This window comes from Heterodontus francisci, chromosome 34 (genome assembly GCF_036365525.1).
Source record: "Heterodontus francisci isolate sHetFra1 chromosome 34, sHetFra1.hap1, whole genome shotgun sequence".
NCBI classification, from domain to species: domain Eukaryota; kingdom Metazoa; phylum Chordata; class Chondrichthyes; order Heterodontiformes; family Heterodontidae; genus Heterodontus; species Heterodontus francisci.
In genome coordinates, this window is record NC_090404.1 from 15,192,030 (window position 1) to 15,206,363 (window position 14,334).

A 14,334-nucleotide genomic window follows, 5' to 3' on the forward strand; every position below is an offset into this window, starting at 1 on the left:
CACAACAAAGAAATACCAAGTCTGAGAACGAAGAGCAAGGAATAACACAATGTCAGGGGGAGAGCACGGAACGCAGAGACGCCTAAACACAAGAGGAAGGGAGGGGGTGAGGAGTGAGTAACGATATTACAGGGGCGGGGTGGGTGGCAATTCGAGGAGTCACGCAATCTCAGATGGAGTTGCGGGGTGGGGGCGAAGTAGGGTCTTCAGAGAACCAGCGACCGGGGAGTTCATTTTAAACTGTTTATGTTGAATCCAGTGGAGGACCGTGCAGTCTTGGAGGTACCTTGCCGTGCTTTGCTTGACACTCCGAATCCACGGCTGCTTTCCCCTTGACGAGTATCGTCTTCACCGTTTCTGAGGGAAAAAATACGGAGGTGGGGGTCGCAGTTAGTGCCAAACACGACCTGGATGACGCCCCCGCCGATTAAAAGCTCCCATGTTGAAAACAGGCAGCTCTTACATCAACTGCAGAGAAACAATCGCGAGCTGCTTGCATCAACGCCAATTGCTGGTCAAAGAGTCTTGCTGGTCTGCTAATTTCAGACAGCAACTCACCAGTTCGCACCTCATCAAAGATGCGCTGAGTGCATGAAGGACCAGAATCAAATAAGACCAGGTTACATTCTGTGTACATCTAATCCCTTCAGTTGCAGGTGTCCGCAGTTTGTACTGTGGTTTGCATGAAAAATAGGAGTGCGAGGAGGCCATTCGGCCCCTCCACCACCATTCAATACCATCATGGCTGATCTTCGGCCACAACTCCACTTTCCCGCTCGCTCCTCATATCTCTCGATTCCCCCGAGACACCAAAAATCCGTCGATCGCAGTCTGGAATATACTCAACGACCGAGCGTGCACACCCCTCTGGGGCAGAGAATTCCCAAAGGTGCACCGCCCTCCGAGTGAAGGAATTCCTCCTCGTCTCGGTCCTAAATGACCGACCCCTCATTCCTCAACTATGACACTCTGGGTCCAGACTCTCCAGTCGGTGGGGGGAAAACGGCTTCTCAGCAGTGATCCTGTCAAACCCCACCGACTGGAGAATTTTACACATTAGGATGAGATCACCTCTCGTTCTACTAAACTCCAGAGAATATAGGTCCGAAGTCACCACCACCACCCCCAGGCCACCCCACATCCGCGCTGCTGAACCTACACAATGGCAAAATATTTACCTGAGTGAATTCTTTGTGGTAAACGATGGTTTTTCCAGACTGGAGGGTGTGAGACAGTGATGTTCCCCAAGTGTCAGTGCTGGGACCACTGCTTTTCTTGCTATACGGAAATGACTTCGATCTTGGAATACAACAGAATCTCAAAATTTGCTGAAAACACCAAACCTGGAGGTGTGGCAAACAGTGGGGATGATATGAACCACCTGCCACAGGACACAGACAGTCTAGCTGAATGGGCGGAGAGGTGGCAGATGGAATTTAATACAGCCAAGTGTGAGGTGATGCCTTTTGGCAGAAGGAATAGGGAGAGGCAATATATACTCAATGGCACGGTTCTAAAGAGTGTGCAGGAACAGAGGGACCTGGGGGTGCATGTACATAGATCTTTGAAGGTGGCAGGACATATTGAGAGAGTGTTTAGTAAAGCATATGGGATCTTGGGCTTCATAAATAGAGGCATTGAGAACAAAAGCAGGGAAGTTATCCTGAACCTTTATAAAACTCTGGTTCGGCCACAGCTGGAGTATTGCGTCCAGTTCTGGTTACAACACTTCAGGAAGGATGTGAGGGTCATTGAGAGGGTGCAGAGGAGATTTATCAGAATGGTTCCTGGGATGGGGGATTTTAGCAACAAGGTTAGGTTGGAAAAGCTGGGGTTGTTCTCCCTGGAGCAGAGGAGATTGAGGGGAGATTTGATAGAGGTGTACAAGATTATGACAGGCTTAGATAAGTTAGACATGGAAAAACCATTCCCATTTGATACAGTGCTACACAACAGACTTGGCTGCAAAGTCATGGAATAAAAGGGACGGAGTAGCAACATGGATACGAAATTGGCTGAGTGACAGGAAACAGAGAGTAGTGGTTAGTGGATGTTTTTCAGGCTGGAGGAAGGTTTGTAGTGGAGTTCCCCAGGGATCAGCGTTAGGACCCTTGCTTTTCCTGATATATATTAATGACCTTGGTGTACAGGGCACAATTTCAAAGTTTACAGATGGTACGAAACTTGGAAGTATTGTGAACTGTGAGGAGGATAGTGTAGCATTTCAAAAGGACATAGACAAGTTGGTGGAATGGGCAGACAGGTGGCAGATGAAGTTCAATGCAGAGAAATGTGAGGTGATTCATTTTTGTAGGAAGAACATGGAGACAATATAGAATAAAGGGCAAAATTCTAAAGGGGGTGCAGGAGCAGAGGGACCCGGTGTGCAGAAGTCATTGAAGGTGGCAGGACATGTTGAGAGAGTGGTTAATAAAGCATACAGTATCCTGGGCTTTATTAATAGGGGCACAGAGTACAGGAGCAAGTTATGTTGAACTTGTATAAGTCACTAATTCGGCCTCAGCTGGAGTATTGTGTCCAATTCTGGGCGCCGCACTTGAGGAAAGACGTGAGGGCAGTGGAGAGAGTACAGAAAAGATTCACGAGAATGGTTCCAGGGATGGGGAATTTCAGTGATGAAGATAGATTGGAGAAGTTAGGACTGTTTTCCTTGGAGAAGAGAAGGCCGAGAGGTGATTTGATCGAGGTGTTCAAAATCATGAGGGGTCTGGACAGAGTAGATAGAGAGAAACTGTTCCCACTGGTGAAAGGATCGTGAACGAGAGGGCACAAATTTAAAGTATTTGGTAAGAGAAGTAAAAGTGGTATGGGGGAAAAACCTCTTGATGCACCTCCTTGCCGTCTGCACCCTGGGCGTTCACTCGTAGGATCCCCTCCCACTCTGACAGGTATGTATTTGAGTGCACGCAGAGATATAATATCGCACCCCCAAAAGCTAATCATCGAAACTGAAAGCACAGGAGGCCATTCGGCCCACTGTCTCTCTACTGGTTCTCTGAAAGAGCGTCCGCGCTTACATAAAACAAAAAGACTTGCATTTATATAGCACCTTTCACAGCCACCGGACATCCCAGGGTGCTTTAAAGCCAACGAGGTACTTTCTGAAGTGTAGTCACTGTTCTAATCTCGGAAACGAAGCGGTCAACATGTGCACAGCAAGCTCCCACAAACAGCAATGCGATAATGACCGGATAATCCTGGGGGGGGGGGTTTTGTGTGCGATTGATTGAGGGATAAATATCGGCCGGGACACCGGGGAGAACCCTTCTCCGAAACAGCACCACGGGGGAATCTTTTACATCCACCCGAGGGGGAAGACGGGACCTCAGTTTAACGTCTCATCTGAAAGATGGCCCCCTCCCGACAGTGCAGCACTCCCTCGGCACTGCGCTTGGAGCGCCAGTCAAGATTATGATGCTCAAGTCCTACAGTGGGACTCGACCCCAGCAACTTGGGCCTCAGGAGGCGACAGTGCTGCCCACTGCGCCACGGCTGAGACTTAGCACCCCCCTCCCCCCTCCCCCCCCCCCCACCACGCATTCCATCCACAACCCTGTGTAAATTCCTCATCCTGCAACACCTCACGGTGCGAGGCTCATGACCGCACTCCTTCGAGGTGCCGTCCTCCTTAGACAGGGGAGGGCTGAGGAAAATCGGAGATGCTTGAAATCGTGCAGGGCTTGGACGGAGCAAACAAAGAGAAACTGTTCCCAGCAGCTGAAGGGCCGATAAGCAGAGGACACGGATTTAAGGCGACTGGCACAAGAACCAGAGGCGAGGCGAGGAAAATCTTTTTTTTTCTTTTAAAACGGCGAGCGTTTAGGATTCGGAAGGCGCTGGATACAGATGCAACAGTAGCCTTCAAAAGGGGAATGGACAAATACTTGCAAGACAGAGTATTGCTGGGATGTGGGGAAGGAGTAGCGGAGTGGGACTAACTTGATTCCTCATCGAGAGAGAGAGACTCGATGGGACGAATGGCCAGACCAGGTAAGGACGGCAGATTTCCTTCCCGACAGGACGTTAGTGAACCAGATGGGTTTTTACAACAATTGGTAGTTTCACGGCACCATTACTGAGACTCGCTTTCAATTCCAGATTTTTATTAATTAACTGAATTTATTAATTAATTGTTTAAATTCCGCCAGCTCCCGCGGTGGAATTTGAACCTGTTTCCCCCCCAGGGCATTGGTCTGGGCCTCTAGATTACTAATCCACATTACCACTATGTCAACGCCTCCCCCTAAACCCAAGCATCCCAGATGCTTTTTAACTACCTTATCGACTTGCCCTGCCACTTTTAAGGATGTGCGTGTAGATGGACACCAAGTTATCCCTGCTCATCGGCACATTCCTAAACCCTGACATTTATAGTATACGGCGTCACAGAGTCGGTACGGCATAGGGGGAGGCCTTTCAACCCATCGAGCCCATGCTGGCTCCCTGCAGAGCAGTCCAGTCAGTCCCACTCCCCTGCTCTATGCCTGCGGCCCTCCAAATTTACTTCCTTCAAGTACCAACACAATTTCCTTCTGAAACCATTCATTGTCTCTGCTTCCACCACCCTCGTGGGCAGCGAGTTCCAGGTCATTACCACCCGCTGCGTAAAAAAAGTGCTTCCTCACATCCCCCGCCCCTTGCATCTCTTGCCCAAAACTTTAAATCCGTGACCTCCAGTCCTTGTACCATCAGCTAATGGGAACAGTTCTTCATTATCTACCTTGTCTAAGCCTGTCATCATCTTATACACCTCGATAAATCTCCCCTCGATCTCCTTTGCTCCTCCAGCTCTGTTCATTGCTGGGTGACACGGGACTGCCTGTAACTTGCATGGGTGCAGGTTAACCAAGAGACCTAGAAGCCATTGCTCATTGCTTTCTTGTTTGCTAGCCTCCATGTTTGGCTGCTATTCAACAGCTCACTTCAATACTTAGCACTGTCTGATGGTGCCGGTCGCTATCGTGGCAAAATGTTGAGTTTCCTCCTCCCAGTCTGGTGCCCAATCTCCCTATTCTTTGTATATTAACTGTCTGCAGGTGGTGGACAATAACTCGGGGATTCACTTGAGCCCCTATAAAAAGGCACAGACTGAAACTGGGTGAGGAGGTGCATGCTTTCAATGTGTATATCTCTGTAAATAAATGCTTATAAAAGTGTGTAAGGATTGGCTCCAGTTCCATCCTTCACCAGCTAGCTTTCTGGAGTAGAAAACTCCCCACCATAAATGTGCTGCCCCGTCTCGCCACCCGCTTGCACTGCCCAGCCAACGCCTCCCCTGCACACTTCCCAATCTCCCCATCAAAGTGTTGAACCATTTCCCCACTATATATGTGCACACACTATATACAAGCTCGTCCGTCATCTATGCTTGTAACTTGTATTCCTTACACCCAGTCCTTTCTCTAGCACGTGGCTCTTTTAACCCTCAGCCACGGAGTACGTAATGCAGGCTTGTGATGCTTACCCTGGCTGTCCCCTTCACCCTGGTGACTGCCGCTGGCCTTGTTCTCCGGCTGCTCCCTGGAGTTTTTACGTGGCTTTTTGGCAACGGTCAATCCATCGGCCGAGGAGGACGCCCCGGTTGAATTGCCGATGAGCTGCGAGCTGCTGCTTGGTGTCGTCGCATCGGCGGCATCTGCCGGAAGGAAAGACAGCACGACAGTGAGGAACACGGCAGCGAGACAGAGTGAGAGGGAGACAGAGATGAGCCGAGAGAGAATGTCAGGATAAAAGGGGGATGTGATCGAAACACCACCGGCCCCGTCTCAGCCACTTTCTCCCCATTTTGTCTCATTAAGCCCAGTGAGTTTCGGACCTGCCCTCCCCCAACCTTTTTTTTTCATTCTTTCACAGGACGTGGGCGTCGCTGGCGAGGCCAGCATTTGTCGCCCATCCCTAATCGCCCTTGACAACGGAGTGGCTTGCTCGTCCATTTCAGAGGGCAGTTATGAGTCAACCACATTGCTGTGGGTCTGGAGACACATGTCGGCCAGACCAGGTAAGGACGGCAGATTTCCTTCCCGACAGGACGTTAGTGAACCAGATGGGTTTTTGCAACAATTGGTAGTTTCACGGCACCATTACTGAGACTTGCTTTCAATTCCAGATTTTTATTAATTAACTGAATTTATTAATTGTTTAAATTCCGCCAGCTCCCGCGGTGGAATTTAAACCCGTTTCCCCCAGGGCATTGGTCTGGGCCTCTAGATTACTAATCCACATTACCACTATGTCACCGCCTCCCCCTAAACCCAAGCATCCCAGATGCTTTTTAACTACCTTATCGACTTGCCCTGCCACTTTTAAGGATGTGTGTGTGTAGATGGACACCAAGTTATCCCTGCTCATCGGCACATTCCTAAACCCTGACATTTATAGTATACGGCGTCACAGAGTCGGTACGGCACAGGGGGAGGCCTTTCAACCCATCGAGCCCATGCTGGCTCCCTGCAGAGCAGTCCAGTCAGTCCCACTCCCCGGCTCTATGCCTGCGGCCCTCCAAATTTACTTCCTTCAAGTACCAATCCAATTTCCTTCTGAAACCATTCATTGTCTCCGCTTCCACCACCCTCGTGGGCAGCGAGTTCCAGGTCATTACCACCCGCTGCGTAAAAAAAGTTCTTCCTCACATCCCCCGCCCCTTGCATCTCTTGCCCAAAACTTTAAATCCGTGACCTCCAGTCCTTGTACCATCAGCTAATGGGAACAGTTCTTCATTATCTACCTTGTCTAAGCCTGTCATCATCTTATACACCTCGATAAATCTCCCCTCGATCTCCTTTGCTCCTCCAGCTCTGTTCATTGCTGGGTGACACGGGACTGCCTGTAACTTGCATGGGTGCAGGTTAACCAAGAGACCTAGAAGCCATTGCTCATTGCTTTCTTGTTTGCTAGCCTCCATGTTCGGCTGCTATTCAACAGCTCACTTCAATACTTAGCACTGTCTGATGGCGCCGGTCGCTATCGTGGCAAAATGTTGAGTTTCCTCCTCCCAGTCTGGTGCCCAATCTCCCTATTCTTTGTATATTAACTGTCTGCAGGTGGTGGACAATAACTCGGGGATTCACTTGAGCCCCTATAAAAAGGCACAGACTGAAACTGGGTGAGGAGGTGCATGCTTTCAATGTGTATATCTCTGTAAATAAATGCTTATAAAAGTGTGTAAGGATTGGCTCCAGTTCCATCCTTCACCAGCTAGCTTTCTGGAGTAGAAAACTCCCCACCATCAATGTGCTGCCCCGTCTCGCCACCCGTTTGCACTGCCCAGCCAACACCTCCCCTGCACACTTCCCAATCTCCCCATCAAAGTGTTGAACCATTTCCCCACTATATATGTGCACACACTATATACAAGCTCTTCCGTCATCTATGCTTGTAACTTGTATTCCTTACGCCCAGTCCTTTCTCTAGCACGTGGCTCTTTTAACCCTCAGCCACGGAGTACGTAATGCAGGCTTGTGATGCTTACCCTGGCTGTCCCCTTCACCCTGGTGACTGCCGCTGGCCTTGTTCTCCGGCTGCTCCCGGGAGTTTTTACGTGGCTTCTTGGCAGCGGTCGATCCTTCGGTCGAGGAGGACGCCCCGGTTGAATTGCCGATGGGCTGCGAGCTGCCGCTTGGTGTCGCCGCGTCGGCGGCATCTGCCGGAGGGAAAGACAGCGCGACAATGAGGAACAGGGCAGCGAGACAGAGTGAGATGGAGACAGAGATGAGCCGAGAGAGAATGTCAGGATAAAAGGGGGACGTGATCGAAACACCACCGGCCCCGTCTCAGCCACTTTCTCCCCATTTTGTCTGATTAAAAACAGTGACTATCGGACCTGCCCTCCCCCAACCTTTTTTTTTCATTCTTTCACAGGACGTGGGCTTTGCAGGCAAGGCCAGCATTTGTCGCCCATCCCTAATCGCCCTTGACAACGGAGTGGCTTGCTCGGCCATTTCAGAGGGCAGTTAAGAGTTAACCACATTGCTGTGGGTCTGGAGTCAGATGTAGGCCAGACCAGGTGAGGATGGCAGATTTCTTTCCCTAAAAGGATATTCGTGAACCAGATGGGGTTTTTCCGACAATCGATGATAGTTTCATGGCACCATTACTGATGCTCGCTTTCAATTCCAGATTTTTATTAATTAATTGCATTTATTAATGAATTGAGTTCGAATTTCACCAGCTGCCGTGATGGGATTTGAACCAGTAACCACCCCTCTCCCAACCCCTGGCATCAGCCTGGGGCCTCTGGATTACTGATTCAATGACATTACCACAATGCCACCGTCTACCCTGTCTCCAATGACTGTAGGAGCCCCCCACTCCCCCCTCCCCCAAACTGTCCCGTGCGGTTAAGCGCCCAGTGGGTGACCACGTCCCCCACGCCTTTACCCGATTGGACGCGGCCCATCTTCCGCTCGTACTTGGTCTTGCTGTTGACCTGCCTCATCCTGCCGATGTCCAGAGAGTAGCGGACGCGGCCGACGGCCACGACTATGGTCCCCTCCCCCTTCCGCCTCGCCCGCTCCAAGTCGGCGCACACCGCGGCGCTGTACGGGTGCCAGAGGGCGTCATCGTCCTGCCACTGCCAGACGTAATCTGGAGAGAAATGGCACAATGAGAAGAGCAACCAGCAAATCCGTATACGCCATAGAAACCCGCGCTCTAAATCCAACCAAACACGCTCACACGAGCCGGGGCGGTGGGGGGGGGGGGGGGGGGGGGGAAGGGGGAGAGGCCGTTTGGCCTCTCAAGCCTTTCGACGAGGTCAGGGTTGATCGGTGTCTGAGCTCCGTTCACCTGCCTTGGTTCCCTAAGCCGAAATACACTTACCATCAATCTCACTTGTGGGATTTTCAATTGACGTGTCCCCCTCCCCCACCAACCAACAGCCTCAACAGCAGGTTTTTTTTTGGTGGGAGAGTGTTCCAGATTTCTACGAGCCTTTGTTGTGAAGAAGTGCTTCCTGACATCACCCCTGAACGGCTAAGCTCTAATTTTAAGGTTTTGCATCACCACTCCTCCCAGACATTACCACCACCCCTCCTCCTCCCCCCCGCCCCCCTCCGGACCTGGTGTTCTGACTCCTTCACCGGGTGAAAGAGCTTCTCTCAATCTAACCTACTAACTCCTTTAATCATCTTAAACATGAGAATTGCTGAAAATAGAGACATGCTGTTGAAGCTTTTTGTCCTGCACTCATCAGGACAATCCGCAAGAATAACCAATGTAAAGGAAAACAACTTACAGTTAGCAGTTAACTGTCACCGAAAACTGCTGCATTCTCCATGGCAACGCCTCTACCAATTAGAGTTCACTTGCCAACCAATCAGCACTTTCTTCTCATGCAGCACAAGTTGTTGTTTTCCCTTACATTGGTTATTCTTGCGGATTGTCCTGATGAGCGCAAGGCGAAAAGCTTCGACATGTCTCCAATTTCAGCAATTCTCTGTACTACCAAACGACCATCTTAAACCTCTCGATCAGATCATCCCTTAATCTTCCATATTCAAGGGTATACAAGCCGAGTCTACGAAAACTGCCCCATAATTTAACCCTTTTAGCCCCGGTTATCATTCTGGTGGATCTGCTCTGCAACCCCTCCAAGGCCGATATATCCTCCCTGAGGTGTGGTGTCCAGAACTGAACACAGTTCTCCAGATCAGGGCCTGACCAGAGCTCTGTACAGCTGAAGCAGAACTTCCACCGTCCCAATGCTACCGTCTCCTCCAAGGCCACTGAGCAGATGCTGACAGACCTGCAATCTACTTCCAGCAGTGTTTGTTTTCATGCAGTCACCAACTCAAAATCCAATTTTTGTTGATTCACGAGTTTCATCAGGTCCTTATACTCAGTAAAGTGAGGGGCATCAGCACAGAGCTATGGAAAATGTCCCGAATCAGGCCCCCAGCGTTCACGGCCAACACGGCTTAGATACAGAGTAAAGCTCCCTCTCCACAGTCCCCATCAAACACTCCCGGGACAGGTACAGCACAGGGTTAGATACAGAGTAAAGCTCCCTCTCCACAGTCCCCATCAAACACTCCCGGGACAGGTACAGCACGGGGGTTAGATACAGAGTAAAGCTCCCTCTCCACAGTCCCCATCAAACACTCCCAGGACAGGTACAGCACAGGGTTAGATACAGAGTAAAGCTCCCTCTACACTGTCCCCATCAAACACTCCCGGGACAGGTACAGCACGGGGTTAGATACAGAGTAAAGCTCCCTCTACACTGTCCCCATCAAACACTCCCAGGACAGGTACAGCATGGGGGTTAGATACAGAGTAAAGCTCCCTCTACAAGCACCCCATCAAGCACTCCCAGGGAATGTAAATAAGCAGCCTGTACATACAGTCCTCCTGGTCCTTCACGGCGTAGCGGACGCTCCTCTCAAAGCCTGTTTTGCTGTTCTTTTGCATCATTTTCTTTAAATCCACTCTTAAGCTGATATTCGAAGGGAGAGGCAGCCGAACGGAAGTATTTCCAGACCTTGGGGGGGGGGGAAGAGATCGTCAGTGAAATGGCGTCAGTGCAAATCGTTTCGGAACACGTGAGAGCTAGGTTCCTTGCTCGGAAAATCCCTCCCTAAACCGCTCCGCCTCTCTCTCTCTCTCTCTCCTCATTTAAGATATTCCTTAAAACCTACCTCTTTGACCAATCTCTTGGTCAGCTGTCCCAATATCCCGTTACGCAGCTCAGTTCCAAATGTCCTCTTGTGAGGCAACTTGGGACGTTCCACTATATTCAAGGCGTGGTAATAACACCGGTTCGTGGCGGACCTGGTGCAAGTGGCGGAATTCGAACCGCCAATTCAGCAAGGTGCTGCTGTCCCCGTCCCCTCACCGGCCGCCTTCCTCCCCCTCCCCAACGGCAAACCAACAAGACGTCCAAAAGGCCATTCCACAGGAGCATAACCAGAGACAAACTGACACCGAGCCACACAAGGAGATATCAGACAGGCAACTGAAAGCTTGGTCAGAAAAGTAGCTTTTGAGGAGGGGCTTAAAGGAGGAGGGAGAGGTTCAGGGAGGCAGTTCCAGAGCTTGGGTCCCAGGCAGCTGAAGGCACGGCCGCCGATGGTGCAGCCGTTACAATCGGGGGATGCTAAAGGAGGCCGGAATTAGAGGAGCGCAGAGATCTCAGGAGGGTTGTGGGGGGGAAGCGGGGGGGGGGGGGGAGCCTGGAGGAGGTCGGAGAGATCGGGAGGCCACAGAGGGAATCGTGCGCGAGGTTGAGTTTTATAAACGCGAGGCGCTCGAGGTAACATCGCAGGCCGCGCTTCTCACACTTACCGCAAGGCCTGCGTAATGTCCTGGGCGTGCTCATCGGAATAAACGTTCCAAACACCACCATCCCCTTCCCACTCCCAGCGACTCGCCAGCTCATCGGGTGCCTCCTCGTCCTCCTCCGCAACCTTTCGCTTCCGGCCTGCAGGGAGATCGCAGTTAGCATCTCAAAGCCCCCAGTGAGACCACACCTTAGGAGGGATATACTGGCCTTGGAGTGGGGGGAGTGGGGGTGGTGGTGCAGTGTCGATCTACCTGAATGGTACCTGGACTCCCAAGGGTTAAATTACGAGGAGAGATTACAGAAACTGGAATTTCGAAGGTTAAGGGGCGATTTGATCGAGGTTTTTCACAGCATGAGAAGGACGAGGCAAAAAAAAAAGAGGGAAGCTTATGTCAGATGCCAAGAGCACTGCAGAAATCCTGGAGCAGTAGAGAAAGCGGAGGGGTGAAATGCAAAAGGGAAATAGGAAAGCAAAGAGATTGCATGAAAAAATATTGGCAAGCTAAATCAAAAAGAACCCAAAGGTGTTTCATAAATACAGAAAGAGCAAGAGGATAACCAAGGAAAGAGTACGGCCGATTCGCGACTATAAAGATAACATGTTGTGCAGAGGAGCAAGATGTGTGTTCACAAAGAGGGGGAACGAAGCAGGCATCATAGTGAAGGAGGAGGGCGAAATATTAGATGGGATAAACATAGTAAGAGAGGAAATATTAAAGTGTGTGGCATCGTTGAAAGTTAATTAAAGTTAATTAAAGATAATTCACCAGGTTCGGATGAAATGTATCCCAGGCTGCTCAAGGAAGAAATAGCAGAGGCTCTGACCATCAATCCCCCCCTGGCTGCAGGCACCCGCGCTGGAGGACTGCTAGCGTTGAACCCTTCTTTAAAAAGGGATAGCCCAAGTCATTCCAGGCCGGTCAGCCTAACCTCGGTGATGGGCAAATTACTGGGAAAAAGTTCTCGCGCACAGTATAAATCGCCATCTAGAAAAGCACAGGTCAATCAAAGACAGTCAGCACGGGTTTGTTAAGGGAAGGCCGTGTCTGACTAACATGATTGAATTTTTTTGAGGCGGTAACAAGGAGGGTCGATAAGGGTGGTGCATTCGATGTAATCTATATAGATTTTCGCAAAGCTTTTGATAAGGTCCCACATGGCAGACTGGGCAGAAAAGTAAAAGCCTGTGGGATCCAAGGGAAAGTGGCAAGTTAGATCCAAAATTGGCTCAGTGGCAGGAAGCAAAAGGTAATGGTTGATGGATGTTTTTGTGACTGGAAGGCTGTTTCCAGTGGAGTTCCGCAGGGCTCAGTACTAGGTCCCTCGCTTTTCGTGGGATACATAAATGCTTTCGACTTAAATGTAAGGGGTATGATTAAGAAGTTGGCAGACAATGCGAAAACTGGCCATGCAATTCACTGTGAGGATAGCTGTAGACTGCAGGAAGATATCAGGTGGGCCGAACAGTGGCAAAAGGAATTCAACGCGGAGAAGTGTGAGGTTATGCATTTGGGGAAGGCTAACAACGAATGGTAGGAATCTGAAGTGTAGAGGATTAGAGGGACCTTGCAGTACATGTCCAGATTCCTGAAGGTAGGACAGGTAGATAATGTGGTCAAGGAGGCATTCAGGATAAACTTCCTTTAATGGCCGAGACATAGGGTATAAGAGCAGGGATGCTAGAACTGTATAAAGCACTAGTTAGGCCACAGCTAGAGTACTGCGTATGGTTCTGGTCACCGCATTACAGGAAGGGTGCGATCGCACCAGAGAGGGTACAGAGGAGATTTACGAGGATGTTGCCAGGATTGGAGAATTTAAGCTCTGAGGAAAGATTTGATCGGCTGGGGTTCTTTTCTTTGGAACAGAGGAGGCTAAGGGGAGATTTAATTGAGGTGTGTAGAATTATGAGGAGCCTAGAGAGAGTGGATAGGAAGGACCTGTTTCTCTTAGCTGAGAGGTGAATAGGAAGGGGACATAGATTTCAAGTGATTGGCAGCGGATTAGAGGGGAGTTGAGGGTGGTGGGGGTCTGAAACCCTCATGGCATTTAAAAAAAAAACTTGAATATGCATTTGAGATGCCACAACCTGCAGGGTTATGGACCAAGAACTGGAAAGTGGGATTAGACTGGATAGCTCTTTCTTTGCCAGCATCGACTTGATGGGCTGAATGGCCTCCTACTGGATCGTAAATAGTTCTACGTTTCTACATTCAGGGGAACTGATAGCGTAGATCAAGACAATCTATTTCCGCTGGTTGGGGAGTCTAGGCCTAGCGGTCGGGGGTGGGGGGGGGAAGGGGGTGGGAGGTGCGGGGGGAGGGGTGGTTGTTGCTGGGGAACAAAGTTTAATAATTAGAGCCAGACCTTTCAGGAGTGAAATTAGGAAACGTTTCCACACGCAAAGGGTGGTAGAAGTTTGGAACTCACTTCCGCAAACGGCAATTGATGCTCAATCAATTGTAAATTTGAAATCTGAGATGGATAATATTTTTGTTCAGGGAACTGGGGAAAAGGCGGGTCGATCGAGTTAGGTCACCGATCTGCCAGGATCCCACTGAATAGCAGAACAGGTTCGAGGGGCTGAATGGTCTCCTCCTGTTCCTATCACAAGGTCAGGAGTGGCCCAGAATTTTAGCACGCAGGAAATAAAGCCTCTGAATCCAGCCACACCTCGTGAAGACCCTTCACAAGAACAGAGTCAGAGAACGATTGAGACTGAGCTCAAGGAGACATTGGGACATGTGGAAGAGGCTTTAAGGCGTATTTTAGAGGAGAGAGCGGGGCAGGGAGGTTTAGGGATAGAATTTCAGAGCTTAGGGTCCAGACGGCTGAAGGCGTGCCCCCCAACGGTGGGATGAAGGGACGGGAGGATGCTCACGAGGCCCTCGTCGGAGGAGCGCAGAGGGACTGGAGGAGATTACAGAGATAGGGAAGAGGCGAGGCCCAGGAAGGATCCGAAATCAAGGACGAGAATTTTAAAATCGAGGTGTTGCCAGACCGGGAGCCAGTGTAGGCCAGCGAGCACAGGGGTG

The 14,334-nt window shown here is 50.3% G+C and overlaps 1 protein-coding gene across 4 annotated transcripts in view; it reads right to left on the reverse strand.

Annotated features, from left to right (window-relative positions):
• parp2 (poly (ADP-ribose) polymerase 2) overlaps positions 1-14,334 on the reverse strand; it is a 59,797-nt gene that overhangs the window by 42,911 nt on the left and 2,552 nt on the right. For all 4 annotated transcript variants that reach the window (XM_068014440.1, XM_068014439.1, XM_068014442.1 and 1 more), the window contains exons 2-7: positions 11,302-11,437; positions 10,362-10,498; positions 8,398-8,604; positions 7,490-7,660; positions 5,486-5,656; positions 287-357 (exon numbers count right to left, since the gene is read on the reverse strand). In XM_068014440.1, coding sequence (XP_067870541.1) covers positions 287-357; positions 5,486-5,656; positions 7,490-7,660; positions 8,398-8,604; positions 10,362-10,498; positions 11,302-11,437 — 893 coding nt within the window. The remainder of the gene's footprint in view (positions 1-286; positions 358-5,485; positions 5,657-7,489; positions 7,661-8,397; positions 8,605-10,361; positions 10,499-11,301; positions 11,438-14,334) is intronic.